Source organism: Peromyscus maniculatus, chromosome 8, assembly GCF_049852395.1.
Source record: "Peromyscus maniculatus bairdii isolate BWxNUB_F1_BW_parent chromosome 8, HU_Pman_BW_mat_3.1, whole genome shotgun sequence".
NCBI lineage: Eukaryota > Metazoa > Chordata > Mammalia > Rodentia > Cricetidae > Peromyscus > Peromyscus maniculatus.
The window spans coordinates 43,247,125-43,274,041 of record NC_134859.1 but is presented as its reverse complement, the minus strand read 5'-3'; the positions used below and the strand labels follow the sequence as shown (position 1 = coordinate 43,274,041).

The window sequence follows — 26,917 nt, the reverse complement described above, 5'->3', positions numbered from 1 at the left end:
GTGTCTTCTCTGTGTGATCCGTGCCCCGCCTTCCACTTGCTCTGATGGAATGACTGGGCCTGTGTCTTTCTGACCTCCCTAGCACGACCCACCAAGTTCACAGAGGGTCTGAAGAATGAAGAGGCCACAGAAGGGAGCATGGTGACTCTGAGGTGCCAGCTGAGCAAAGAAACCCCAGTGGAATGGAGGAAGGGAACAGAGATCCTCAGAGATGGAGACAGATATAGTCTGAGACAGAACCAGGCTGTGTGTGAGCTGCAGATCCGTGGCCTGGCTGTGGAAGATGCTGGGGAGTACTCATGCCTGTGTGGGCAGGAGAAGACCTCAGCCACGCTGAGTGTCAAGGGTAAAGATCATGTGTGGCCACCTGAACCTGAGCCTTGGTGTCTCCATGTTATCTCAATGCTATGTCTGTTCTTCATATGTGGCACAGCTCCTGTAGTGACCCTGTGGCCGTCTGTCCTGTAACTGGGGTCATCTGGGTATCTCTACCTCCCTTTCCCAGGTCCAGGAAATATTCTCATGTTCACTCCACCCCGCCGTCCTATCTACACCTCCCTGGGTTCTTGCCTCCTCCCAATCTGTTCCCTGTCTCACTGTTTCTGCCAAATCCTTTGCCAGACAGAATGCGTGTTTCCTTGTGTATTCCATGTTCTGTGCAGCGTGTCCTTCTGAGTCCCATGTCCTCAGTGACTGCTTGGTCCTTCCCAGCCCTGCCCACCAGATTCATAGAAGACTTGAGAAGCCAAGAGGCCACCGAAGGCACCATGGTCACGCTGAGGTGCCAGCTGAGCAAGGCTGCCCCTGTGGAGTGGAGGAAGGGGTCTGAGAGCCTGAGAGATGGGGGCAGATACAGCCTGAGGCAGGATGGGGCTGTGTGTGAGCTGCAGATCCGTGGCCTGGCTGTGGAAGATGCTGGGGCGTACTCATGCGTGTGTGGGCAGGAGAAGACCTCAGCCACACTGAGTGTCAAGGGTAAAGATCGTGTGTGATCTCAACCTGAGCCTTGGTGTCTCCATGTTGTCTCATGGACACTTCTGTCTCCACACGTGGTTTCCTGTAGTGAGCCTGTGACCATCTATTCTGTGCCTTCACTCATCCTGGCGTCTCCACCTGTGCTTCCACATGCCCAGATGTTCTTATGTTCACATCCATGCCACCACCCTCTCTGTTCTCCACGAGTTTGCCTTCCTCACCACCTGCGCCTTCCATCACATGTTTATATTGTGTTCCTCTGCTAGTGTGTCGTTCTTTGTGAGTTGTGCGTCCTGTGTGTAGTGTTCTCCAATTTCATGTTCTCAGTGAGCGCTTGGTCCTTCCTAGCCTTGCCCACCAGATTTATAGAAGACTTGAGAAGCCAAGAGGCCACGGAAGGCACCATGGTCACGCTGAGGTGCCAGCTGAGCAAGGCTGCCCCTGTGGAGTGGAGGAAGGGGTCTGAGAGCCTGAGAGATGGGGGCAGATACAGCCTGAGGCAGGATGGGGCCGCATGTGAGCTGCAGATCCGTGGCCTGACCGTGGAAGATGCTGGGGCGTACTCATGCGTGTGTGGGCAGGAGAAGACCTCAGCCACATTGAGTGTCAAGGGTAATGATCATGTGTGGCCATCTGAACCTCAGCCTTGGTGTCTCCATGTTGTCTTATTGCTATGTCTGATTGAGCATGTGGCACAGCTCCTGTGGCCACCTGGTGGCCTCTGTCCTGTACCTGGAGTCATCCTGCTTGCTGAAGAGATGCTTTTGTGTTCCCATCCATCTCACTGCCCTTTGTATCCCTCATGGATTTTCCCCCTACTCACCATCTACCCCTGCCACCTGTTTTCTGTGGTGTTTTGAGTTCTTCGTGGGTGGTGCGTTCTGTGTACAAGCTTCGCCAGTTTCATGTTCTCAGTGACTTCTTGGTCCTTCCCAGCCCTGCCCGCCAGATTTATAGAAGGCTTGAGAAGCCAAGAGGCCATGCAAGGTACAACAGCCACAATGCGGTGTGAGCTAAGCAAGAAGGCCCCCGTGGAGTGGAGGAAGGGGTCTGAGAGCCTGAGAGATGGGGACAGATACAGCCTGAGGCAGGATGGGGCTGTATGTGAGCTGCAGATCCGTGACCTGGCTGTGGCAGATACTGGGGAGTACTGGTGCCTGTGTGGGCAGGAGAGGACTTCGGCCACCCTGAGCATCACGGGTAAACACCTCCTGTGGCCACATGATGATTTTGGACTTAAGTTCTTGCTCTCTATCTACCCTGTCCCTCTCTACCTCTCCCTGGGATTGCCTCTCTCATTTTTTTCTGTAATGCTCTGTTTGTCCTGTCTGATCTCAGCCACAGCACTCTCCAGGGTCTTGGTGTCTGTAACTTACCCCTTATGCCCTCACACTGCTGGTTATCATGTTGGGACAGAACATGTTCTCTGTTCCCACTGTGTCCCCAGACATCCTACCCTTCGCCAGCCACATTCCAGCTTCTGTGTGTGCTTAGCTAAATGTTCTCTTTGACTGGGGTTCAATGGATGTTCAGAGAGGACATGTGGGTCCCTCAGTGGGTCCTGTACCCTGCAGATGGGGACATGTTCCTAGTGTGGCTCTGTGAAGCCCAATGGCTGCTGTATCTTGAAGTCTCCAGAACATGGAGGACAGAACCCTGCCTGATCTTGAGAGGTCCGGCTATTTCCTGGTGTCTGTGCGACACACTGTGTGTCAGAGGAACCATTCCAGCAGCCTTGGAAGAGCTAGGCTACACTCCAAGGTCTGGTCTGAGGCTGTGACCTTGAAGCACAAAGCCCTTTCCTGAGTTCTGGTCTGTAGAGGCATGACTAGACTTGAATCTGTTCTGGGTGGCCTGACGCGAGTGCCTCTCTGGGTCGGTCCTTCGGATGTAGTCCTGCAGGGGACTGGATGGACTAAGTGGGAGGCAGGCACCCAGAGCCAGGTCTTGAGCTATTTCCAATCTCCCCATCAGCTCCCTTACCCTGAAGCCCCCCTAGACCTGTGTTCTCATCCTGCATCAACCCCGGGCCTACCCTGGCACTGTAGAGAAGCCAGACCCTGTCTGGCTGCCTTAGGGCACTCAAGGGTGCGTCTTTAATTGGGTCTGTTAGCCTCTCCGTCCTCTGACAGCCCCGCAGGTGGTGTTCCAGAAACCGCTGCAGAACCTGAAAGTGGAGGAAGGTTCCACGGCCAGCCTGCAGTGTGAGCTGTCAGTCCCCGATGCCGCTGTGGTTTGGAGCAAGGGTGGCTTGGAGCTGCAGGCTGATGCGCGCCGAGAGCCCCGGCAGCAGGGGTGTGCGGCTGAGCTGCTGCTTAGGGATGTGCGCCGCGAGGATGCGGGCGAGTACAGCTGCACCTGCGGCTCCCAGAGCACGAACGCCACACTCGTGGTTACGGGTAGGTGTCCGAGGCTGGCAAACAACTCCAGTGTTTGGGGGCCGGCTGTCGGGGGCACAGTTTTCACGCTGACCCTCACAGTCGCAGCCCTCTTTCATGGGTCGCAGCCAGGAGAACTCATTCGAATGGGTAGCCCCGAGGTCTGCCTCCCTCACCAGTAGCTGGGCGCCTGAGGTTCTCCTGAGCATCTCCTTCATTCTGTCCTTGTCAGAGACCCATCGTCATATGCCCGCCCTCTGTGGTACCTTCTCCACTGTCCTGCCAGGTGACGCAAGTCTCCGTGTGTCCGCAGTCACTTTCCAAACCTGCCCCAGAGTTCTTCCTTCACCTGTCATGGTTTCACGGCAGGGTCTCTGTGACCTTAACCGTTCCTGTCTCTGTGGCCCCTCAGGGTTATTTCTTCAGGTGTTCTCTCCTCCCTGGTAGCTTCACAGGCAGGTGCGGTAACCTCTAGCACTGCTGTATGCGGGTCCCTGGTTCTTCCCTGCAGCAGTGTCCTGTGGATCCTGACCACGGATCTACTGTGGGGGGTTCCCTGACTGTAACACCCTCAACAACCCAGGGACCCGCTCTCACGCTGTCCCCGCAACCTTGCAGCTGCTCCCGTGCGGTTCCTCAGGGAGCTGCAGGCCCAGGAGGTGGACGAGGGGACCACGGCGCACCTGCACTGTGAGCTGAGCCAGGCGGCTGCAAGCGTGGAGTGGCGCAAGGGCTCCCTGCAGCTCTTCCCTTGTGCCAAGTACCAGATGGTGCAGGAGGGCACGACGGCTGCGCTGCTGGTCCGAGAGGTGGAGCAGGAGGATGCCGGTGAATACGTCTGCGACGCAGGCCACGCGCAGAGCATCGCCAGACTCTCAGTTCGAGGTGAGCTGCCTGCAGCCGGGATGTGCCCAGCCCCCCTCCTACTCTTTTAAGAGCAGGAGACCTTGTTCAGTCAGAGTCGGGGAGATGGAACCTGTGGCTCTAAGTTTTTTTTTTTTTTTTTTTTTTCATGGCCCTCAGCCCCCAAGCCCAGGTTCAAGACCGGCCTGCAGAGCACCGAGCAGGAAGCAGGTGGCGTGGCCCGGCTGTGTTGCCGGCTGAGCGAGGCTGAGCCAGGGGCTCCAGTGCAGTGGTTCAAGGAGGGTGTGGAGCTGCGCATCGGCTCCAAGTACGAGATGCGGCGCCAGGGGGCTGCGTGCGAGCTGCTGATCCACGGGCTCGAGACCAAGGACACCGGGGAATATGCCTGTGTGGTGGGAGGCCAGAAGACCTTGGCCTCTCTCAGAGTCAAAGGTGAGTAGCTAGACCCCAGGAGGAGAGCTGGAGCCCTTCCTGCTACATCTTGGGCTCTCCTGGGTACCACTTATATTGGGGCCAGGACCTCCACATTTCTTCCTCTCATTCCTAAACTACTTCCAGTTCTGATTCTGCAACTGAAGGGCCATAGCAACCAGGACAGACCTTGGCCCCCAAAGGCAGCCCTGCCTCCTCTTCCCCAGCCAGCAGGTAGTGTAGCATTGCTGGCCTTTGAAGCATTCTCTGTGCCTTTAATTATTCCTACGGAAGGTTTTGCTTCATGGTGACCTGGCCAGGACAGGGCTGGCAAAGGTATCAGGGCCAGACACAGCACTCACCATTGTATGACCGCTTTCTCTCTTGGCCTGTGGGGAAAGCAAGTGTGCCCTCCCCCCAGCTCAGCTTCCATGCCTGTGAGCCCAGCAGGTGACAGAAAAGCACCCGAGTGTCAAGGAAGGCTTTCAGGGAACTTGGCTCAGGCTAGTAAAGGGCCTCTCTCCTCTGTCCCCTTCCTCCAGAGCCTGAGGTGACCATTGTACGGGGACTGGTTGACATGGAGGTGCAGGCTGACGAGGATGTGGAGTTTACTTGTGAGGTGTCGCGAGCAGGAGCCACAGACGTGCAGTGGCGTCTCCAGGGTCTGCCGCTGCAGAGCAATGAAGTCACAGAGGTGGCCGTTCTTGGAGATGGCCGTACCCACATGCTCCAGCTGAAGGGTGTGACACTGGAGGATGCTGGCACCGTCTCCTTCCATGTGGGCAGCCATTCATCGTCTGCTCAGCTCACGGTTCGAGGTATCTGGCTCCCGGGGGCTTGGCCTTCTTCTCTCACCCAGGATGAGAATGTTCAGGCTCAGGCCATTTTGGGGAACATAGATAGGCACTCTTTCGGGGGTGAGGTTCTGGTAGTGAGGAGAACCTGTGTGCTGGTAATTCTACAGCTGCATCTGGCTGGTAGGCTGGTAGAGTGGGCTTCCCAGAAGCTCATGTTGTCTTGGTGCTTAGGACATACCCACTATCCCTCAGGACATTTTCAAGACTGTACTAGTCCAAGCCCAAGGTCGCCTCTAGATTCTCTGTGGGCCAGAGTCCAGGGTTTGCCATCTGTGTAGATCTAGAGAAGGAGATTGGTAGCATGCTCCCATGGGTTTATATCTATGTAGATCTAGAGAAGGGGATTGGTAGCATGCTCCCATGGGTTTATATCTGTAGATCTAGAGAAGGGGATTGGTAGCATGCTCCCATGGGTTTATATCTATGTAGATCTAGAGAAAGGGATTGGTAGCATGCTTCCATGGGTTTATTCTCAGGGATTGGAGTGAGGTATCATGGGATTTGTGGCATATGAGAGCTCTACCATTCAAGGGAGCATTCCAGATGCAAAGGCTGATGCCCATGCTTCCTGTGTCTAGTCCCTGAGGTGACCATTCTGGAGCCCCTGCGAGATGTGAAGCTCAGCGAAGGCCAAGACGCCCATTTCCAGTGCCGGCTGTCCAGGGCCTCAGGCCAGGAGGCCCGCTGGGCTTTGGGAGGGGTTCCTTTGCAGTCCAATGAGATGAACGACATCACTGTGGAGCAGGGCACGCTCTACCTGCTCACTCTGCATAAGGTGGGGTTCTGGGACCTGCCTCTGCCCTCACACAGCTGCTTCTGAGTCCATTAGGGAAGATCCTCCTCCAGGGCATTGGGCAGGGGAGGTGACAAACCCCGATCGTGGGGGATGGGGAAGGTGGATTGGCCCCTTTTGGTCAGGATGGGGTGCAAGGGCAAGCATCTTCCTCCTGCCTCCTCAGGTGACCCTGGAGGATACGGGAACCATCACTCTCCAAGTGGGCTCATGCTCCTCAGAAGCCCAGCTGAAGGTCACAGGTGGGCACCCCTATCCTACACCCCACCTGTGCCAGTGGACGTCTTTGTTTCCCAGCACTGCAGCTGTTCGAGGGGGACCAGGAGCCCAAGACTTCTAGCTGTGATTTTTGCGCTGGGGCTGTCAATTTTCCAGCCTGTGGTATCTCAGGCCAGAATGGATGCTGCCTCCTGGGAGAGCTAGAGTGTCTGACTAACATGGGCTTGGGCCCTGGGTGGAGATGGGACCAGCTCTGTGCTTTAGGTCCTTTTGCACATACGTGTATGTCCATGTTGATGTACATTTACTTACTCAACAGGCTCAGAGATGTATGTACAATCATATACCTATGGCACATATATGGATTTGGCCATGGTACATGTGGCCCCAGCATGCAGGCAGGACTTTAGGAACTTTCAATTTAGAGTGTAGCTCGTCCCCAGAATAAGTCCATCCTATGGAGCTTGGCTTTGAGCAGCAGCCTTTCCATGCTGCCTAGTCCTGGTGCTCAATGTGATTCATTGGCCCCTCCATCATCTACCCACTTACTGATTTATCCTCTGCCATGCATGCATCCATCCATTTATAGCCACCATTCGTCACCCACCCAAGCCCATTCTTCATCAATCTTCCATTCATCTATCATTCATCTTCCTCATCACACTACCCATTTATCTAGTTACTCATGATTTGTCTATCTATCTATCTATCTATCTATCTATCTATCTATCTATCTATCTATCTATCTATCTATCTTCCATCTATCCATTCACCAATATACCACTTGTACATTCATTATCTACTTATCATCCAACCATTCATCCATCCACTTACCCACCACCCATCCATTCATCTACCCATCTATTCAAGCACCTGTTTGCTATCCAGCCATCTGTTCACCATTGGATGAGACCTCTGATCTCCTACCCTTCACGTCCAGGATTTCAGGACGGGTTACATATAGCTTTGCCCTTATGGACCCCTCAGTCTGCTGAGGGGAGCTAGATGTGGAGAATAGAGCATGTTCTGGAACTTTAGAGACGGTCAGGCATGGCCAGTTGTATGGCCTGTGGGGCTGAGCCAGGCTGCCAAGCGCCAATGCACAACTTAAAAGTTGATTGATGAAGAATTTCACCGTTGTCATGAGTAGGGGCAGGGCAGAAAGGGTCTGTGTTTACTAGGGGACAACATGGAGCTGCAGGCTGTGCCTCAGTCCTGCTGTAAGGCGAGATGTTCCCGTTCTGAGAGAGCTGGTTCATGTACAGCTTTGTTGTGGACAGGCTTGGGAGCTGGTGCTGGAGGAGGAGTGTCAGTGGGGAACGGTGTGGAAAGACTTCTAAAGTAGCACTTGGGGGTGATCCTCGGGGGTGCCTCGTTATGCTGGGCACTGATGTCTCTACAAATAGTTCTGACTTTCCTTAGCCCCATCCTGTGGTATAGAAGCAAATGCAACAGAAGCACCTGAACTTTGTCAATTGCCCCCAAGAAGGCATCTCATAGATGCTCAGAGAGAAACACAGGCTAGGGGTTAGCATCCTCCTTACCTGGCCCCAGGTAGCAAGTGTGAAAGAGGCCACTTGTCTTTTCCTGTGTGTCCTGGGGTATTGGAAAGTCAGCTATGAAAACATGAATGCCCCAGAGTTCTTGGGCTATCTATCTCCTGTGGTTCCCCTGAGCATCCACTCAAAAGATGGATGCAGGGGAACTAGGTGGAGCTCATCTGCATCCATGAGGCTCCTGAGCTTAGAGCTTGCTGTGAGGTGGAGGAGCAGTGTACCCAGCAGTTAAGGCCATGGAGTCCTAAGGGTGGCAGAATCTCAGTGGACATCTAGACAGACTGCCCCTGTCTGCTGCTATACCCTGAGGAATGGAAAGCCACTTCTGGGATTGAGCCCAACACTCTTGGGGCAACAGGTTCTGGGGTGCCTCTTCCTGCCCATACCCGGTTAGAGGAGGCATCCATTATCAAGAAGAGCCCCAAATGTGGAGTTTATCCATTGTTCCTGTTGAAAGAGATGCCGGATAGGTGTCATTGGCCTCCTGTGGATGAAGCTAGAAGTGCTCTGAAGGGGTGTGGCATGCTCAGTGGCTGACATGCTTTTCGTGGGCTCAGTGTGGATGGCCTCTGTGCTTTTCTCTTTGATTAGGGTATGCTAACTGTCTGGGGTGGATTTCTGGACCTCTGGTCCGAGCTATTCTGGTCTGAATAGTACCTGATCCCGGAAGATTCCAGGTGGCCCATGTCAATTTCAAGATTGTTCTAGTAAATTCACTTGGGACCCTAGTGGTAGGGAACAGCTGTTTCCCTTTGCATTCTGTACAACACGGGACACCTGATTAGAACACTGGGCTCCCCACACACCAAGCAGTCCTCCAGAAGACACCAACTGGATGCAATATAACTGGATTCAATTCTGACATTACCCAAAGTCAGCAGAGACTCATTGGTTATAGACTCAGTCCCACGAGACGCATCCCACCCCCCCCAACAAAGTCAGTTGCAAGCCTAACCTTGCTAACTAAGTGAGTGTGAATGGGACTCACACTACCCACCTGGGTTTGACCAGTTTGCTAGGACAGCTGAGTCATGAAACAGTTGCTGTCACTGGTTTGTCACACAGGACACCACCCAGCAACAAAGACTAGTGTGTGGGGCAGTCAACAGGTATCCCTCCCACTCTCCATATATCACTCTCCATCCCCTTGGCATCCAGGACCTTGAAATCCATCAGATTTGTTTACATTTATCTCCAGCCTTACTGCTCTCCCCGAGGCTGGTAGGTTGAGCTGGACATTTGAACCCTCTGGTCACTTGGTCTTCCCGATGACCACCCCCTTCCTGAAGCGGGCACCTCATTAGCATAGCCTCTGATGTGATCAAAAGGTGTGTGCTCTGCCTAAGAGCACTCGTGACACTCAGGAAGTTCTGTGCTAGGAACTGGGACAAGGACCCATTTGGCTATGGGATCACATTCCCACGCCAGTGCCCCTGAGTGCGGCCCCCTCCCCGCCGACCCCGGGGAGCCCCAGCCCAGACTTCCTTCTCGCCCTCTTGCACAGAGGCAGCACTGGGCCTGGTACGTGGCTTGCAGAACGTGGATGTCTTCGCGGGGGAGGTGGCCGCGTTCTCCTGTGAGGTGTCTCGCGCAGGTGGGCCGGAGGCCCGCTGGTGGTTGGATGGTACCCTGCTTCAGAACAGCCCTGAGAGTGCCATCACTGTACGAGAGGGGACTATTCACTCCCTCGTGCTCTCGGGCCTGGGGGTGGCCGACTCGGGCACCATCACCTTCCGCACAGGGCCCCTGGTCTCCACAGCCAAGTTATTGGTCAAAGGTATTGGCCAGTGGGGACCTCCCCAGGCCGGTGCTTCTGCCCTTGCTGTTCCCGCATGCTTCCTGCAGGGTCCTGGGGAACCGAGGAGTGTCCGGTACTGACCCCAAGGGCCATGGGTAATTCTCTATGCCTATCATATACCCAGGGCAGAGGAGGCCTTCCATTCACTTCCTGAGTGGGAGGTTAAGTCTCCTTGAACTGTTTAGTTGGAGACTGGCCTCCTGCACATTGGCTGTGTGGGATCTGCATACACTGACTCTTGTTAACCACCCTATTGGGTAGACATCCCAGCCAAAGGCTAGCTTTCTGAAGGGGGCCTTCCTGGGCTCCCGATGGAGAAGCCACAGCTTCCAGCTCTGGTTTGCTCCTGTGCACACCTGCTTCTCTTCCTGTGGGCACCCTTCTGGGGAAGAGTTGGCTGGACAGGGAGGGCAGCAGATTGCCAGGGACTCCGAACAGCTCCTTCCTAATCTTTGCCTAAGGCCTCCTGTAAGCCCTCCTAGAACCAGATCCAGGATGAACGGTTATTGGTTGCATAGGATTTCAGCAGGTGGGGATGGGATGGGACCCCAAGGGTGTCAGCAAGCATCCTTACCCTCTCGGAGAGGGGCAAGATGGGCTGTAGCTGCAGACTTGCAGGATCTGGGGGCCAGGTGTGTTTAAGATGGGACCTGTGTGTTCACTTTGGGCTGGAGGGACCCAGCCTGGACAGACATCTTGACGTTGTCCACTGCCATGGGTGGAACGAGGCATGTCTGATGTCCAGGGCAGCCGTGATGGGTCCCCTTCCTGGCCGCATGCCGGGCACCTGTTCCTAAGCCGTCGCCCACCAAAGCTTCATGCTTACAGCCGCTGAAGCCACTAACACGGGCAGCAGAAGGCGGGTGGGCCATGGTGGCACTGCCCCGGGGCTGATGCATGTCTGGCATGTTGGCCGACAGATCCCACAGTGGAGGTGGTGAGTGCCATGCAGGACCTGGTGGTGGAGGAGGGTGGCTCAGCTGAGCTCCTCTGCCAGTACTCGAGGCCCGTGCAGGCCGTGTGGAAGATGAACGAGCGGGAGGTGTGCGCAGATGGGGACCGTGTCACCATAGAGCAGGACTGGACCGTAGCCAGGCTGACCCTCAGGCCGGCCCTGCCCTGTGACAGCGGCATCTACTCTTGTGAGGCCGCAGGCACTCGAGTTGTGGCACTGCTCCAAGTGCAAGGTGAGGCCACCTGGCAGGCAGGCCTGGCATGACCATGGTAGAGAGGCAGGCCGTGGCCGCCAGCCTTGCAGCGCAGGTGACCTATGCAGTGAGAGCACCCATGTGGGTGGCGGCCCAGAGCTGTAGCTGGGTTAAGACACAGTCTCGTGTGCTTGTGGCTTTTTATGAGAAACAGCGGCTAAGATAACTGGAAAGAGGGGAGAGGGGAGGGGTACGGACTTGGGAGGTCTCCAGTCGATACAAATTGGAAGATAGCATCCCAGGCGTCAGGACAGGTCTAGCAGTGCTGGTTGGGGGACTTGGGAGAAGGGTGTGGGCCGCATCTTGAGGCTGCAGGCACCATTGTGGGAAAGGACACAGCTCTGCATCTCCAGTGGGCTGGAGTCTGGGCTTGAGAGGTTCTGGTCTGTGAATACCGATGAGGTTTCTCATCCGTGAGGCACAGGATGCCCCTCAGCCTCATAGAGACCAGTGCTAATGGGAAGCCTCTGGAGAGGTGATGGGATGGGTGGGGCTGGGCAACCACACCTCCTCCAGTGGACCCTGAGTGCCACCCTCCGCAGTGGCTTCTGGGGTCCTGTTCTGTTTAGCCCTTTATACTTTGGGGGGGGGGGGAGGCGTTCTTGCAAGAGACAGTAGTGGAGGATTGCCGGAGCTACACAACCCCGAACTCTGCTTTGTCCACAGCCAAGAACACAGTGGTGCGTAGCCTGGAGAACGTGGATGCCCTGGAGGGCGGCGAAGCTCTGTTCGAGTGCCAGCTGTCCCAGCCTGAGGTGGCTGCCCACACCTGGCTCTTGGATGATGAGCCTGTGCACACCTCGGAAAACGTGGAGATGGTCTACTTTGAGAATGGGCTGCGGCACTTGCTGCTGCTCAAAAACCTGAAGCCACAGGACAGCTGCCGAGTGACCTTCCTGGCTGGGGATGTGGTCACATCTGCATTCCTCACCGTGAGAGGTGCCAGGCTGAGGGAGGGCGGCGCGCTTGGGTGGATGGGATGGGGCTCTTCCAGAGGAGGCTGAGCTTCGAGCCGAGGTGGGAGAGAAGGGGGTTGTGTACGAAGGCGGTTTCCTCTGAGCTCTCTCTCTCCAAGTCCGTGCAGGACGGGAGGGTCTTGGACTGGAGTCCCTTCCACCTTCCAAACTGTGCTGCGACCTCAGTGGGACCCAGTAGGTTGGAAGGACTGGGGTCTGGGATGGTGGGGGCTGCCACTCTTCAGGGGTGGGGACGCCATTGAGAAGGGTGGCATCTCTAAGACCCCTTCCAACCAAGGCTCTCCTTGCCTGGGAGAGTTTTGGTGGGTGTCAGATCTCCAGACGCTTCCCATAGGTGGCTGGACCTCCATGGTCTACAGGGATTTAGGGCCACTGGGCTGGGGAGTGGGACAGGAAATGGGGAGGCCAAAAGGAAGGCACCCCTAAGACACCCTCCCATCGGACCTCCCTGAAATCTCTCAGGACTCATCCACTAGAGGTCCTGGTGGGCCGTCAGAACAGTGGGAGTGGGACTGGAGGTGAGGGTTGTTGGCCTTCTAGGACTCCCCAACATGAGGCCTTCCTGGGCCAGGAGAGTTAGGCGAGTCAGTCTGAGGAACCTCCACCTTGAGGACTTGAGGCTAGGTTGAGGGAGGCTTTGTAAGGGCCAGGGGCCTTGCACTTCCCTTCTGCCCCGACCCCCGCTCCCCCTGCCCCCCCCCCCCCCCGCCACCAGTGCTCATCCATCCTGCTCCCCACAGGCTGGCGCTTGGAGGTCCTAGAGCCCCCACGAGATGCGTCCGTGAGAGCTGGTATGCAGGCCTCCTTCACGTGCACACTAAGTGAGGCGGTGCCTGTGGGCGAGGCTACGTGGTACATCAACGGGGCTGCCATCCAGCCTGAGGACACCGACTGGACGGTCACCGCAGATGGCAGCCACCACGCCCTGACGCTGAGCAATGCCCAGCCCCAACACACAGGAGAGGTCACATTTGCAGCTCGTGATGCTGTGGCCTCTGCACGCCTCTCTGTGTTGGGTGAGTGGGTGGCAGAGGCCCCTCCCCTACGGTCTGGGTCTGGGTCACACACACCCCTGCACCCGCACCCCCCAGCCTCCACTTTGACTCAGATGGGTGACCATTCAGAGCTGGCTTCTGTGCAGTTCCGCTAGACCCTAAGAGCCTGAGCATGGTGACTGCAGTAGCTCCGGCTGCAGGTCCGAGACCACTCCCTGAGGCTAGAGTCCCTCGAGAGCGTACTCTGGCCTCTTCTCTTTGCCTAGTGCATATCCAAGCCCAGCTCTTGGGGGACGGGCCAAGAGAAATGAGGTCCTCCAGTCCCAATGCCTGACCTTAGTGGTGGGCGGCAAGATGAGCAAACACAGGCCCATGGAGGCTTCAGCAGCATCCTTTGCTCCCCACAACAGTCTGGACCACTGGCTTCAGGGTCTACCCTGAAGTGTATGCCATGTCCAGTATTGGACCTCAGTGACTTCTGGAAGGACTTCAGGACCCAGTGTATGTGTGTGCTAATCTGCTCTCTTCCATGCAGCCCTCCCTGACCCCCCTGAAGATGCTGAGGTGGTGGGTCGTAGTGGCCGTTCTGTGACCCTATCCTGGGTGGCTCCCATGAGTGATGGTGGCGGCGGTCTTTGTGGTTATCGCGTGGAGATGAAGGAGGCATCCACCGGCCAGTGGCAGTTGTGCCATGAGCTGGTACCCGGGCCAGAGTGTGTGGTGGACGGCCTGGTCCCTGGGGAGACCTATCGCTTCCGAGTGGCAGCTGTAGGTCCGGCAGGTGCTGGGGAGCCTGTACATCTGCCCCAGATGGTCAAGCTAGGTGAGTTACTGCTCTCAGTCCATGAGAGTGCCCAGCTGAACAAGGGAGGGAGGGAGCTCTTTAGGGTTGGGCAATGACCCTGGGATCCATCATGGCTGATGCGCCTTATCCTCTGGGGACATTGTTTTTCAGCAGAGCCAACGGAACCTGAACCAGTCCCATCTCCAGCCCCAGTCAAAGCCCCAACCCCAGCCCCAGCCAAAGGCCCAACCCCAACCCCAGCCAAAGCCCCAACCGCAGCCCCAACCCCAACTCCAACCCAGCCCCCAGCCCCGGAGACACGCCAGGCAGTAGTTGGTGAGGACGTGTGTCTGGAGTTGGAAGTGGCAGCTGAGGCTGGTGAGGTCATCTGGCACAAGGGAACAGAGCGCATCCAGCCCGGCGGACACTTTGAGGTCCTCTCTCAGGGTCAGCGGCAGATGCTGGTGATCAAGGGCTTTAGGACAGACGACCAAGGGGAGTACCGCTGTTGTCCCGCCCGGGGTCCGCCCTCCTCAGGGGCTGCCACGTTTAATGGTGAGTCTGGGCTCTGGAGTCGGATGCAGTGGGAGTGGGGAAGGGTTGATTGGGTTTTTCTTCTTGGTGTGCTCTGGCCACAAGGCTGAGAGCCCTTTCTTTCCGAGACTCCACGTGATGTGCAGAGAAACCAAGGCTTGGCCAGGTGAGGCAGGTCTCATGTGACTGAACTGTGCTGTAAGTCAGCCTCCTGTTCCCGAGTAGGATTGGTGGTGGATTTCTTAAGTCCTGGGACCCCTGCCCACAGGAGTTCTGAGACCTCTTCTGAAGCTACTTGTACTCTGAGCATGTCCTCCTCTCCATCCACTCTGCCTTCCAAGGCACCCCAACCCTCCCACACATACACTGAATACTGTCTGCACCGTGGCGCACCCCCTCTGAGCATCATCCTGAGAGGCTCCCTCTGCACTCTTAGCACCCCCAGACGCTTTGACCCTCTCCCGCTCTTAATCCTCCCCTGCTTCCCTGTGCCTGAGGTCCCATCCACACTGCGTCTCATGTCCCTTGTCCCATGCTCCCAGGCCTCCCCATTGTGCTGAGTCCATCCCCTAACTCAGTCCTCCTGCCCAGAGCCCCTCTGTGCTCTGAGAACCTCCTCCACCCACTGTACTCAGAGCCACGTGCTGCACTGGGGTCTCCTCCTCTTGCTTTCTGAGCCTGCCACAGTGTCAGCACGTCCTCTCTGTGCCGTGCCAATGTCCCTGTGAGCCTGGGCTCCTGGACCAGCAGCAGGGCTGAACAGGTGGAAATACACCTGATTTCACTTTGCTGAGCGATTTTCTGTTCTGGTTTGAGTTACCGTGTGCCCCGGCAGGAGGTAGACTGAGGGGGGCGGTGAAAATGAGGGTGGGAAGCTGAGGCTTGGAGCATCTCGGAACAGATAAAGGTTCCTGGTGCAAGACAGAGAGCAGAGGTCCAGAAGACCACAGCCAGGTCATATCCCAGCCAGCAGCAAAGGCAGGCATGGAGTTGCAGCTCTGTCTGACCTCACCCACTGACTGCTCTGTTGCCCTCCTTAGTGGTCATGTCCTCAGGCTCTGGGGATGAGGTCCCCTCGCAGCCCAGCCTGCCTCCTGAGGCAGCCCAGGAGGGTGACCTGCATCTGCTCTGGGAGGCCCTTGCCCGGAAGCGCCGCATGAGTCGGGAGCCCACTCTGGACTCCATCAGTGAACTGCCTGAGGAAGACAGCCGTGTGCAACATCTGCGGCAGGAGGCAGAAGAGACAGCCCCTGACCTCTCTGAGGGTTACTCCACAGCCGACGAGCTAGCACGCACAGGAGAGGCTGACCTGTCACACACCAGCTCTGACGACGAGTCCCGGGCTGGCACCCCTTCCCTAGTTACCTACCTCAAGAAGGCTGGGGGTCCTGGGATCTCACCCCTGGCCAGCAAGGTGAACCTCCTAGTTGGCCTGTAAGGAGAGGGCTGGTGGTGGTGGTGGTGGTGGTGGTGGTGGTGTGTGTGTGTGTGTGTGTGTGTGTGTGTGTGTGTGTGTGTGTGTGTGTGTGTCTCAGATCTTCAACATTCACTTCTATGCCTTAATCCCATAACTTATCCATCCATTCATCCATCTCAATACCACCTACCCATATGTGCATAATCGTACCATCCAACATCCACTGATTCATATACCATTCACTCTTCACCTATCCTTGCATCTATCCATCTGCTCATCTCTTCATTATCTACTCCCTATCATTCCATTTGTATATCACTCTCCCTACCCATCCAACCATCCTTCTGTACATCTCTCCATCCATCTGCCTGTTTGTCCATTATTTGTAATTCATGCACTCATCTGCCCACCATCCATCACTCCTGCACCTGTTGAATTGTTTGGCCATGTATCCACCAACATATCTCCACCTACCTGCCCATTAATCTACCATCCATACCTCCTGTACTGATTTTCCAGTTTATCCATTTAGTTTCCCATCTGTTTACCCAGTCACCCTTCATTGTCCACTCATCCAACATCCACTTGTTCCTCCTTACTCATCCATTCATTCATTATTCCCTCACTCACTATTCATTTGCTCATTATTCCTCTATTTGCTCACCTGTTCATTTATTTTTCTGCTGACTTATGTATCCACCATCTACCTAACTATTCCTCCATCCATCCATCTTTCCTGTAACTAGAGTTTTCCTGCCTTGCCCACAGTCAGGACAAATCTCTGTCACCCACCAGTCCCACAGCCGCTCAGACCCAACCAAGTAAACACAGAGACTTCTATTGCTTACAAACTGTATGGTCGTGGCAGGCTTCTTGCTAACTGTTCTTATAGCTTAAATTAATCCATTTCCATAAATCTATACCTTGCCATGTGGCTCGTGGCTTACCGGCATCTTCACATGGTGCTTGTCATGGCAGCGGCTGGCAGTAACCCCCTCCGCCTTCCTGTTCTCTCAGTTCTCCTCTCTGTTAGTCCCGCCTATACTTCCTGCCTGGCCACTGGCCAATCAGTGTTTTATTTATTGACCAATCAGAGCAATTTGACATACAGACCATCCCACAGCACTACCCATTCAACCACACAACCTGCCTATTTTTTTTTCTTGCATTTTCCATACACTTCCCCACTTACCTACTAGACAGTTACAACTTTTTTCCTGAAGAGATGGGCCTGGCCTATCTGGTGTTCCCCAAAATGCTGTTGGTCCCCACCTGGGCCACTGCATACTGTGATTTCTAGGATGAGCATTTGCTTTGGGGAGCAGAAGTAGCAGGGCTCCAGCAAGCACCTGGGCGGCCACTAAGCTGGAGTCAGATGGCGTGCTGGAGTGGTACTGGGCCGGGAGTGTTGTTGGTCTTAATTTCCCAGCCTTGCTCTGACCTCACATCCTGTGTCCACAGCATGGGGCCCAGGTGGCCGCCTCTGTGAAGCCACAAAAGCAGCAGGAGCAAGTAGTGCCCATGTGCCCGCTGCCGGGAGACTTGAGTGCAGCCGACCTGAAGGATCCGTCCCTGGACAAGGCAGCTGTGAAGATCCAGGCTGCCTTTAAGGGCTACAAAGTGCGGAAGGAGATAAAGCAGCAGGAAGGGCCTGTGTTCTCCCGGACATTTGGGGACACGGAGGCACAGGCTGGGGATGTGCTGCGGCTGGAGTGCGTGGTGGCCAGCAAGGCGGATATGCGGGCCTGCTGGCTGAAGGATGGCAAAGAGTTGACCGACGGGCGGCACTACCACATAGACCAGCTCAAGGACGGCACCTGCTCTCTGCTGGTCACTGGCCTGGGCCCCACTGACACTGGCCGCTACACCTGTCAGGTGAGCACCAAGTTCGGCCGTGTGAGCCACAGTGCCTGTGTGGTGGTCAGTGGGACAGAGAGTGAGGCTGAGAGCTCCTCAGGAGGCGAGCTGGACGACGCCTTCCGCCGGGCCGCCCGGCGCCTGCACAGGCTCTTCCGAACCAAGAGCCCAGCTGAGCTGTCAGAGGAGGAACTCTTCCTCAGCGCCGATGAAGGCCCTTCGGAGCCAGAGGAGCCGGCGGACTGGCAGACATACCGAGAGGACGAAAACTTTGTGTGCATCCGCTTTGAGGCGCTCGAGGAGGCCCGCCGAGCGGTCACCTGCTTCCGTGACATGTTTGCCACCATGGGCATCGGGGTGGAGATCAGCCTCGGGGAGCAGGGACCCCGGGGCGTGGAGATGCGCATTGGCAAGGTGGCTCCCACTGTCACCCCTGCGGCGCCACCAGCAAAGACCCCTGGCCTGCAGACTTCAGATGCTGGTGAGTCCATGGGCTGCAGCGGCCTGGGGTGGGCGTGGGGGAGCTTGGCCTGAGGGAGGGCAGAGGGAGAAGAGGATGGAGGCTGACTGGGGCGGAACCAGAAGGGCGCTCTGGCTGGTTGTCCCCCAGCCTGTGGGGGTGGAGGGGAGCATGGCAAAGCCCTGACTTGGAGGTTAAACAGCTGGTTGTGAACCTCAGCTTTGTCTTTCCCTAGCAGTGCGTGTTGAGGTCCGTTCCTCGCGGTAGTTTCCATGTCATGAAAGTAAGACAACCTCACTCGCACCTGAGTCTCTCCTGGGCCACCAGGAGGTTATAATGAAGGTCCCTCAGGGCTGTGTCTTGAGACTTCTCCCCAGTTTGGGGGTACCTGGGGTTTAAACTTCCAGCCTGTACATCCTTTTCTGTCTGTCCTTTCCAGTTCTGCACTCCTCTACCTCACTGGGAACCAAGAGAGAATTCTTAGAGAATAGGGAAGGAGAGAAGCTCGGGGCATCTAGTTGTGGAGCTTGGGAAACCCCTTATAGGAAAGGCTGCTGTGTCACAGCACCCTCTGGTGGCAACCTGCATGCACTGCACGCGGTATCTGGTTATGAGGGGCATCCCAGGGTTAACGTTGTACCCTCTACCTGCCCGTGCCAGCCCCAGTGTTCCTGACGGAGCTGCAGAACCAAGAAGTGCAGGATGGCTACCCCATGAGTTTCAACTGCGTGGTGACGGGCCAGCCTGTGCCCAGTGTGCGCTGGTTCAAGGACGGCAAGCTGCTGGAGGAGGATGACCACTACATGATCAATGAGGACCAACAGGGCGGCCACCAGCTCATCATCACGGCGGTGGTGCCAGCAGACATGGGTGTCTACCGCTGCCTGGCGGAGAACAGCGTGGGAGTCTCCTCCACCAAGGCGGAGCTTCGTGTGGAGCGTGAGTGCCGGCCTGAGCTGGGTGTCTCCTGGGTGGCCTGGGTGTGGTCTGACCACCTCCAGAAGACTCTGCCTCCTAATACCAATACCACACTGATGATTTTCTTTTCTTTTTACATTGTGTGTGTGTGTGTGTGTGTGTGTGTGCTCGCGCACGCGCGTGCCATGACACTTGTATGGCATTCAGAGGACAATTTGTGAGAGTCGGTTCTCTCCTTCCACCTTGTGGCTTCCAAGGAATGGACTCAGGTCACTAGGCTTGGTGGCAAGCACCTTTACCTGCTGAGCCATCTGGCCAGCCCAAGATTCATGTTTTTTTTTTTTTTTTTTGGTTTTTCGAGACAGGGTTTCTCTGCGTAGTTTTGCGCCTTTCCTGGAGCTCACTTGGTAGCCCAGGCTGGCCTCGAACTCACAGCGATCCACCTGGCTCTGCCTCCCGAGTGCTGGGATTAAAGGCGTGCGCCACCAACGCCCGGCAAGATTCATGTTTTAACACGTGTATTTGTGGGACACAAACATTGGCTGTGTGACAGCATACAGCAGAGAGATCTAGTCTCTCCTGCTGTATCCTGATGGCTAGTCCTCAGCTGTTGGTTTTGAGGCCAGTATCTCTTTAACCCCTCGTGGTAGTGTAAGATGGAACTGGAAGGTACTGCCCGAGCTGCTGTAATTCATGAAGACTGCAAATTGTGTGACAGCATAGTTTGTTGGGCCGAAGAGGCGTGCAGTTAGTTATAGCCTGGAAGTGTTGCCCGGTCATGGGCTGGGGCAGGGAGGGTTCAGGAAGCTGTTGCCCTTCTCCATGCTGAGTGCAGGTAGCTCCCCTCAAGGCTGCATGGTCAGAGCCTCACAGGGCCAAGGTGGTCCTAGTGCATGTGTTTTAGGCCTTGTCCCTGAATCACCCTTTCCTCTCCAGTGACCAGCACAGACTATGATACCGCAGCGGATGCTACTGAGACCTCATCGTACTTCAGCGCCCAGGGATACCTGTCCAGGTGGGGTCCCTCAGAGATGGAAAGGTCCAGTGACTGACTCTCCCAGGGTCTCTGAGGAGGCAACCATGCCCTGCTACCTGGGGCGGGGGGTTAGGGTACTTGGATTGACAAGACAAATCTTAGGGACTTCCACCAGGCCCTGGTAGCTTCTGCTTCCTCTGTCCCTCAGTTCAGGAAACTTCAGTATCCCTCCATGGCTGACCTCACTCCCGTGGCCCTCCTGCCTTGAACCTTCTTACTTGTTGCTTCATGGCCGTTCCCTTGTTTGTCCTTCCTGACAGCCGGGAGCAAGAGGGAACCGAGTCAGATGAGGGGCAGCTTCCCCAGGTGCTGGAGGAGCTGAAAGACCTCCAAGTGGCCCCTGGCACACGCCTGGCCAAATTCCAGCTCAAGGTGAAAGGTAAGGAGCTGGTGAGGAAGCATCACTGCCTTACTGAACAGAGGCCAAGGCCTACCAGCCACAATCGGGAGGCGACCCCAGCCAGCAGTGTTTGGGTGGGTATGTGTGAGGCCAGCACCCTTCGGTCTCTGAGGGACCTCTGCTCTGGGTCTTCTGTCATCACCGACCACCTGCCTTTGTGTCCTCAGGCTATCCAGCCCCCAAACTGTACTGGTTCAAAGATGGCCGGCCCCTGACCACATCTGCCCACATCCGCATGACTGACAAGAAGACCCTGCACACCCTGGAGATTGTCTCAGTCACCCCAAAGGACAGTGGCCAGTATGCAGCCTACATCAGCAATGCTGTGGGTGCTGCTTATTCGTCGGCCCGGCTGCTGGTCCGAGGTGGGTGCCCTGGAAGACTGGACAGAGCTGACTTGAGGCCCTGTCAGACTTGAGGTCAAGGCTCTGTGGTCATTTGCTCCAGGGAGCAGAGACTCAAGTAGCTGGAGGTCAGCTCTGCAGGGAACGGGTGACCGTGGTGGCCTTGAGGCTCCTTCTTCCTGAACATGGGAAGTGAATTCCAAATTTGAACCAAACCTATCATGCTATGAGGGACCCAGTGCTTTCTGTGGCCTCTTCTGCCAGGGCTTGGAAGATGTGGCCCCCTAAGCTTCTGGGTTGTGCGCACGCCCATGCATTTGGTTGCAGATCAAGGTCTGGGGAGGCTGGGGGTAACAAGAATGGGTAGCAGTATGTCATCTATCAGGTCTATGTGGCCTGTGGCCATCTTCATGCTGAGTGGTGAGTTCCATAGCTCTCTGAGGTTTCAAGAGGTTTGGGTATCTTTGCCCCGGCAGTGGGGCTACCAGGACAGAGCCCCTGAGTGCTGAGTGTCTGACTCTGTGTTTTCAGGTCCCAGTGAACCAGAAGAGAAGCCAGCATCAGGTGAGATAGCCCCAGATGGGCATGAGTGGGTGGCAGACCACGGGCAGGAAGCCAGAATGGATGGACCTGGGGTTGGCTGCCATGGAAGTGTGGATGGCCAGTGGGCATAGGTTTCAGGGGATCCTCTGGGATGAGGACACTGGGGTGGGTTGTCAGGGGGTCCCTGTGGGTTGGCTGTGTCATTCCAGATGTGCATGAGCGGCTGGTGCCACCCCGGATCCTGGAGAAGTTCACCCCCAAGAAAGTGAAGAGGGGTTCCAGCATTACCTTTTCAGTGAAGGTGGAAGGTGAGGCGACTCTCATGGAGAGGCTGGTGGCCACACACAATACTTGGCCCTGGGTGAGGGTTCCTGGTCGGGCTCTGTCTCTGTCCGGGATGGACTCACTGCCCTCTGTCCCTTAGGACACCCGGCCCCCACTGTGCATTGGCTCAAGGAGGAGACAGAGAAGGGGGTGCTGTGGATTGGCCCCGATACCCCTGGCTACACCATGGCCAGCTCCGGCAAGCAGCATAGCCTGGTCCTGCTGGACGTGGGCCGACAGCACCAGGGCACCTACACATGCATCACCACCAACGCTGCTGGCCAGGCGCTCTGCTCTGCCAGCCTGCACGTCTCTGGCTGTGAGTGGAGGGTCGGGGGGTAAGGCAGGCACATGTGAATAGGAGGGGCACCTGAGCAGGACAGTGCAGATTCAGGGGCTCCTTAGTGGGGGGGGCATGTTGACCTTCAACATTTGTGTTTCTCCTACTCCCACGGTATCAGGAAACCTCCAGAGCCTCATGGATGCAGGGGAGTTTGATGTGGGGCTTCAGAGTCTCTCAGCTCCAGCACTCACCCTGCTCTGTATGTGGGGAGGGGGAGGTCTCTAGGGTGAGCTGAACTCTTTGCTCCAGGGCCTTATTCAACCCCCTGTAGGCTGGCACTCTGAGGGTAGACTCATGTTCTTGGTTACCATTGGGGTGACCATGGTCAGGAGCAGGAAAGTACCATTTCAGAACAGTCCCTGCTCAGGGCTCAGAGGACAGAGTCCAGGATCCTGGGACAGCTCAGGTATCCTGAGTATTGGAACCTGAAGCGTCAGGGTCCAGGAGCTCATGCTGATGGCTCTCCACTCTCTCAACAGTGGCCAAAGAGGAAGAGCAGGAAAGGGTGAAGGAGGCTCTCATTTCTTCCTTCTTGCAAGGGTGAGTGGATGCTATCCAGAGGCCGTAGGCCAAGATCACAGACTAGGTCTGGGAACTGGGAACAGGACAACTATGGTGCCCGTGAGGACCACCCTATCCTGCAAATAGACCACTTCTGGCTTGCACAGGCTGTGTACTTGGGCCCGCCCTTTCTCCTCCCATGCCTCAGTTTCCCCAGTATAGAATGAGGGTTTCCCAGGATCCCTCTGATGTGGAGATGATGACTGGTGTCTTAGACCCTTGCCTCCAGACCCTCTTCCTGTCAGGAGCCCCAGGGTGGGAAGGTGGAAGGTGGTAGCTCCGACCTCAGGCCTCTCAGGATGCCCCTGTCTCCACAGGACAAGCCAAGCTGTCTCAGCCCAGATGGTGGAATCTGCGGGTTTTGCTGATCTTGCTGCACAAAGGAGAGGTACAGGTGGGATGGGGATGCTGAGCACCCTTCACCCCGAGCCAGGCCAGGGGAATAGGAAGCTGCTGGCCACGGTGCTGGGTCAGGGGCCTCCACACTCCCGTGGGCGGGGCTTGAATTGGGGTCAGAGGCATTTATGACCTCTGTGGATCTGGGAGCCTATGGGATCCCAAGAGAAGCCTCACCTAGATGCAGAGCTCACATGCAGTGGGCTGTGGAGGCCAGCAAGCCAGGTACCAGCAGAGGTGGCGTGAGCCGTATTCCGGGTCCTCCACAGCCTGATAACCGAGGTCTGACCCCTCTGCGGCTTTGTCTCTTCTGTTCACCCTCTACCCTGTAGCCATGCTGGCCACTGGAGGTGGATCCACCGTCCATAGGTGCCTGCTGCTTCCTAGTAACTGTCTGGACCTTGGCTGTGCTGTCCATTCCCCCCAGATCGGCTGCTGTCCCTTGACTGCCCAGTGGGGACCCTGCTGATCCTTAGCCACCCCCAGTGTTCCTCAGCTGCATCTACTGTGCTCCCTCTCTCCAGAATTGCTTCCTCTTGTTCTCAATCACACTGGCTACCTCTTGGCTCAGACCACAGCAAGCCTTCTGTGACTTCATACGGCCAACCTCAACATCCCTGTCCTCAAGGCTGGTCTCCTTTCCAGACCCCAGCACCATTAGGAAGCCTGATCTTGTGTGCCTGGCATTCCTCGGGGCTAAAGATAAGCCTGGAGTGTAGGGAGCACTCAGTAGACATCCGGGAGAGGATGGTTGATTGAGGGTCCCTTTTGCCACCCCAGGGGAGTCCCTGGTAGCTGAAGAGGCCCATGGTCACCTGTCCCTTGCTGAAGTGGGCACAGAAGAGTTCCTGCAGAAACTCACCTCACAGATCACTGAGATGGTATCAGCCAAGATCTCACAGGGTGAGGTGGTAGTGTGTCCCGAGGGGGTGGTGGGGCCAAGTGCACGTGTGCCTCCATGATCTAGAAACTGACCGGCTACTGGGGGGCATCACAACCCTTGTGCCCATCCAGCCAAGCTCCAGGTGCCGGGAGGTGACAGCGACGAGGAGTCCAAGACACCATCTGCTTCTCCTCGGCATGGCCGGTCTCGCCCTTCCTCCAGTGTCCAAGAATCCTCTTCAGAGTCAGAGGATGGGGACTCCCGTGGTGAGGTAGGTGGGCCAGGACCCTGGGGGAACATTCTGGGGAGAGGGCTCCTGGAGAGAAGACAGAGGAATGAGAGGACCAGGGGCAGAATCCCAGGGAGGTCTTGGAAAGTGAGTGCACTACACAGGCCATCAGGAGACCAGCTCCTGGCTGAAGGGCAGGCGGGTATCTGTCTTCTGCTCCCAAGATGTACAGGAGGCAGGACCTGGTGAGGGACTAGGTCCGTTCTTCGGGGATTCCTGGAGAGTGCTTCTTCTGAGTCCTCCTCGATCCTTTCCATCTACCCTTCTCCCACCCCACCTCTGCCTCTGCTGTAGTAGGCACCCTGTTAGGTCCCAGGCGGCAGGTGGACACGTGATGAGATGTGAACAAGTGGTATAGACAGCGCCATCTAGAGGCCCCAGAGTGTAGTGCTTTCCTTTGGGGGAAGCCCAGGGAGAAGATCCACATTCCTACCATTTGTGTGGGATTGGGAGCCAGCAGCTGCGCTAAATGTCCCTGCATTCGGGGACTTGACAGGCTTGGCTGATACCTTCTTGGGTCTCCCGACTCAGCCTCTTTCCCAGGGTTTTGGGGGCTTCTCATCCTCTCTTCTCTGGTGGCTGCTGGGGGCCCTGACAGGCCGGCTCTATCCCCCAGCTCATTTCCTCTCCCTGCCCAAACAGATCTTTGACATCTATGTGGTCACAGCCGACTATCTGCCGCTGGGGGCCGAGCAGGACGCCATCATTCTGAGAGAAGGCCAGTATGTGGAGGTCCTGGATTCAGCCCACCCCCTGCGCTGGCTTGTACGCACCAAGCCCACCAAATCCAGCCCTTCTAGGCAGGGCTGGGTGTCGCCTGCCTACCTGGACAAGAGGCTCAAGGTACTTGGCTAGGAGGACTCAGGGGAGAGGGTCTTAAGGTCACCGGCCCAGAGGATTCTGGCACTGTTCTATTCCATTTGGAGGATAGGAGCCCCCGGCTTCTGTAGGGGCGGAGCCAGGGCTCAGCCCACCTCTGACAGATGCCTGTTTCTCACCAGCTGTCTCCTGAGTGGGGGCCCACTGAGGCCCCTGAGTTCCCTGGGGAGGCTGTGTCTGAGGATGAGTATAGAATGCGGCTGAGGTGAGTTTCTGGTAGAGCTTTCCCCGGCTGGCCCGCTGCTCATGGAGCTGTTGCCTGCCCTCTTTCAGGGTCCAAATGGAGTTCTGACCTGCTGCTTTTACGGGGGCCTGTGAATGCCTGCTCTGTATCAGGGATGGGTGGAGGCAGAGAAGAGAGCGGGCACCGGTTTGTCACTGATTCCTGCAGCGGTCCCCACGTGGGCTGTGCCAGGTCACTTCCTTGTGGGGGGCGGGGGCAGTTATGTGGAGGAGTGGTTCTTCCCAGGGACTCCTCATCCCCTCTCTGAGAGTGGTAGCAAGAAGCTGAGGGAATGGGGGATGTGAGAGAGTAAACAGTCCTGTAACAACGCTGATCCCAGGGCCGTGAAAGGGGCAGGAGCCTGTGGCCACTGGCGCCCCGAGTACCCCCTAATGGCTCCTCTTCCTGCCAGCTCTGTCATCCAGGAGTTGCTGAGTTCAGAGCAGGCTTTCGTGGGTGAGCTGCAGTTCTTGGAAAGTCACCACATGAAGCACCTGGACCGATCTCCCCGTGTGCCTACAGCCGTGGCCAGCCAGAAGACAGTCATCTTCCGGAACGTGCAGGACATCAGCCGTTTCCACAGCAGGTGGGAGGGTGGGGCTGCATGCATGCACACGTGTGTGTGAGCACACAGCCCCTACCTGCAGGCCAGGCCTCATGGCGGGTGGGCAGGAACTGAGGAAGGGGCAAGCCTGTGCTAGTGGGCCAGATCTTCCCTTACTGTGTATCTGGCTTATACAAGATAAAGCCTGCAGTATGCCTGACTAGTGTATGCACGATGCATGTAGACTCTCATGTGCAGGCATACACACACGTGTACACATGTGTGCATGCATAGTTGCCACACTGTGCATGCTCATGTGCTTGATGTGTCTGTGCATATTTGCACACATATGCACACTCTTACTTACATCCCTGCTCATGGAGATACATAACATTTTATATCTGGTAACATGTATACACCTCACATGCTAACGTGTGCACACATGTGGGTTTCTATGCATGTGCACTGTTACACAAGACATACAAGTACACATGAGCATATATATATATATGTGTGTGTGTGTGTGTGTGTGTACTCACCTGTACCAAGATGCATGCACACCACAAATGTGCACACTACATTGCACATATACAATGTTTGCACAGCTGTGTGTTCACATCTGTGCATGTTTATGTGTATATGCATGCGTGCTTTTAGAAAACTTACATACGTATGCACCCACATATGAATGCTCTTGTATACATGCATGCATAGTATATGTTGTACTTGTACATGGGCAGATGGGCACACAACCATTCACTTCTTGCACACATGACAACATAATCTATCACAGGGCTCAGGCCCTGATTAGTTAGGATCCTGGCCTTCTCCTAGAGGAGAAGGTCTGGAGCTGGTTGGTCGGGGGAGGTGCTGACACTGTCCCCTTTGTGGCAGCTTCTTGAAGGAGCTGCAGTCCTGTGACACCGATGACGATGTGGCCATGTGCTTCATCAAGAACCAGGAGGCCTTTGAGAAGTACCTTGAGTTCCTGGTGGGCCGCGTGCAAGCCGAGTCAGTGGTTGTCAGCACCCCGGTGCAGGAGTTCTACAAGGTGCTTCCTGCCCGTCACAAGCCCACCCACCCTGCTTGCTCCTAGACCCTAGTTGTTGCCCAGATGCCCTCTGAGGTGTGGCTCCACTGGTCCACGTGGG

General features: G+C 56.2%; 1 protein-coding gene across 2 annotated transcripts in view; it reads left to right on the top strand.

Moving 5' to 3' along the window:
- The window catches only part of Obscn (obscurin, cytoskeletal calmodulin and titin-interacting RhoGEF), a 147,680-nt gene that overhangs the window by 85,110 nt on the left and 35,653 nt on the right, over positions 1-26,917 (top strand). The window contains exons 48-80 of one of the 2 annotated variants that reach the window (XM_076542422.1): positions 83-346; positions 712-975; positions 1,324-1,587; positions 1,912-2,175; positions 3,108-3,374; positions 3,972-4,238; positions 4,377-4,649; positions 5,171-5,446; positions 6,064-6,260; positions 6,445-6,520; positions 9,558-9,830; positions 10,772-11,038; positions 11,726-11,998; positions 12,777-13,052; positions 13,567-13,854; positions 13,987-14,370; positions 15,390-15,763; positions 17,228-18,104; positions 18,744-19,022; positions 19,938-20,016; positions 20,298-20,416; positions 20,605-20,802; positions 21,313-21,345; positions 21,534-21,632; positions 21,749-21,967; positions 22,471-22,531; positions 22,870-22,946; positions 23,729-23,851; positions 23,963-24,102; positions 24,763-24,963; positions 25,122-25,204; positions 25,635-25,808; positions 26,661-26,817. In XM_076542422.1, the coding sequence (XP_076398537.1) occupies positions 83-346; positions 712-975; positions 1,324-1,587; positions 1,912-2,175; positions 3,108-3,374; positions 3,972-4,238; positions 4,377-4,649; positions 5,171-5,446; positions 6,064-6,260; positions 6,445-6,520; positions 9,558-9,830; positions 10,772-11,038; positions 11,726-11,998; positions 12,777-13,052; positions 13,567-13,854; positions 13,987-14,370; positions 15,390-15,763; positions 17,228-18,104; positions 18,744-19,022; positions 19,938-20,016; positions 20,298-20,416; positions 20,605-20,802; positions 21,313-21,345; positions 21,534-21,632; positions 21,749-21,967; positions 22,471-22,531; positions 22,870-22,946; positions 23,729-23,851; positions 23,963-24,102; positions 24,763-24,963; positions 25,122-25,204; positions 25,635-25,808; positions 26,661-26,817 (7,466 nt within the window). The remainder of the gene's footprint in view (positions 1-82; positions 347-711; positions 976-1,323; positions 1,588-1,911; positions 2,176-3,107; positions 3,375-3,971; positions 4,239-4,376; positions 4,650-5,170; positions 5,447-6,063; positions 6,261-6,444; positions 6,521-9,557; positions 9,831-10,771; positions 11,039-11,725; positions 11,999-12,776; positions 13,053-13,566; positions 13,855-13,986; positions 14,371-15,389; positions 15,764-17,227; positions 18,105-18,743; positions 19,023-19,937; positions 20,017-20,297; positions 20,417-20,604; positions 20,803-21,312; positions 21,346-21,533; positions 21,633-21,748; positions 21,968-22,470; positions 22,532-22,869; positions 22,947-23,728; positions 23,852-23,962; positions 24,103-24,762; positions 24,964-25,121; positions 25,205-25,634; positions 25,809-26,660; positions 26,818-26,917) is intronic. The other variant, XM_076542423.1, reaches the window with a different exon arrangement.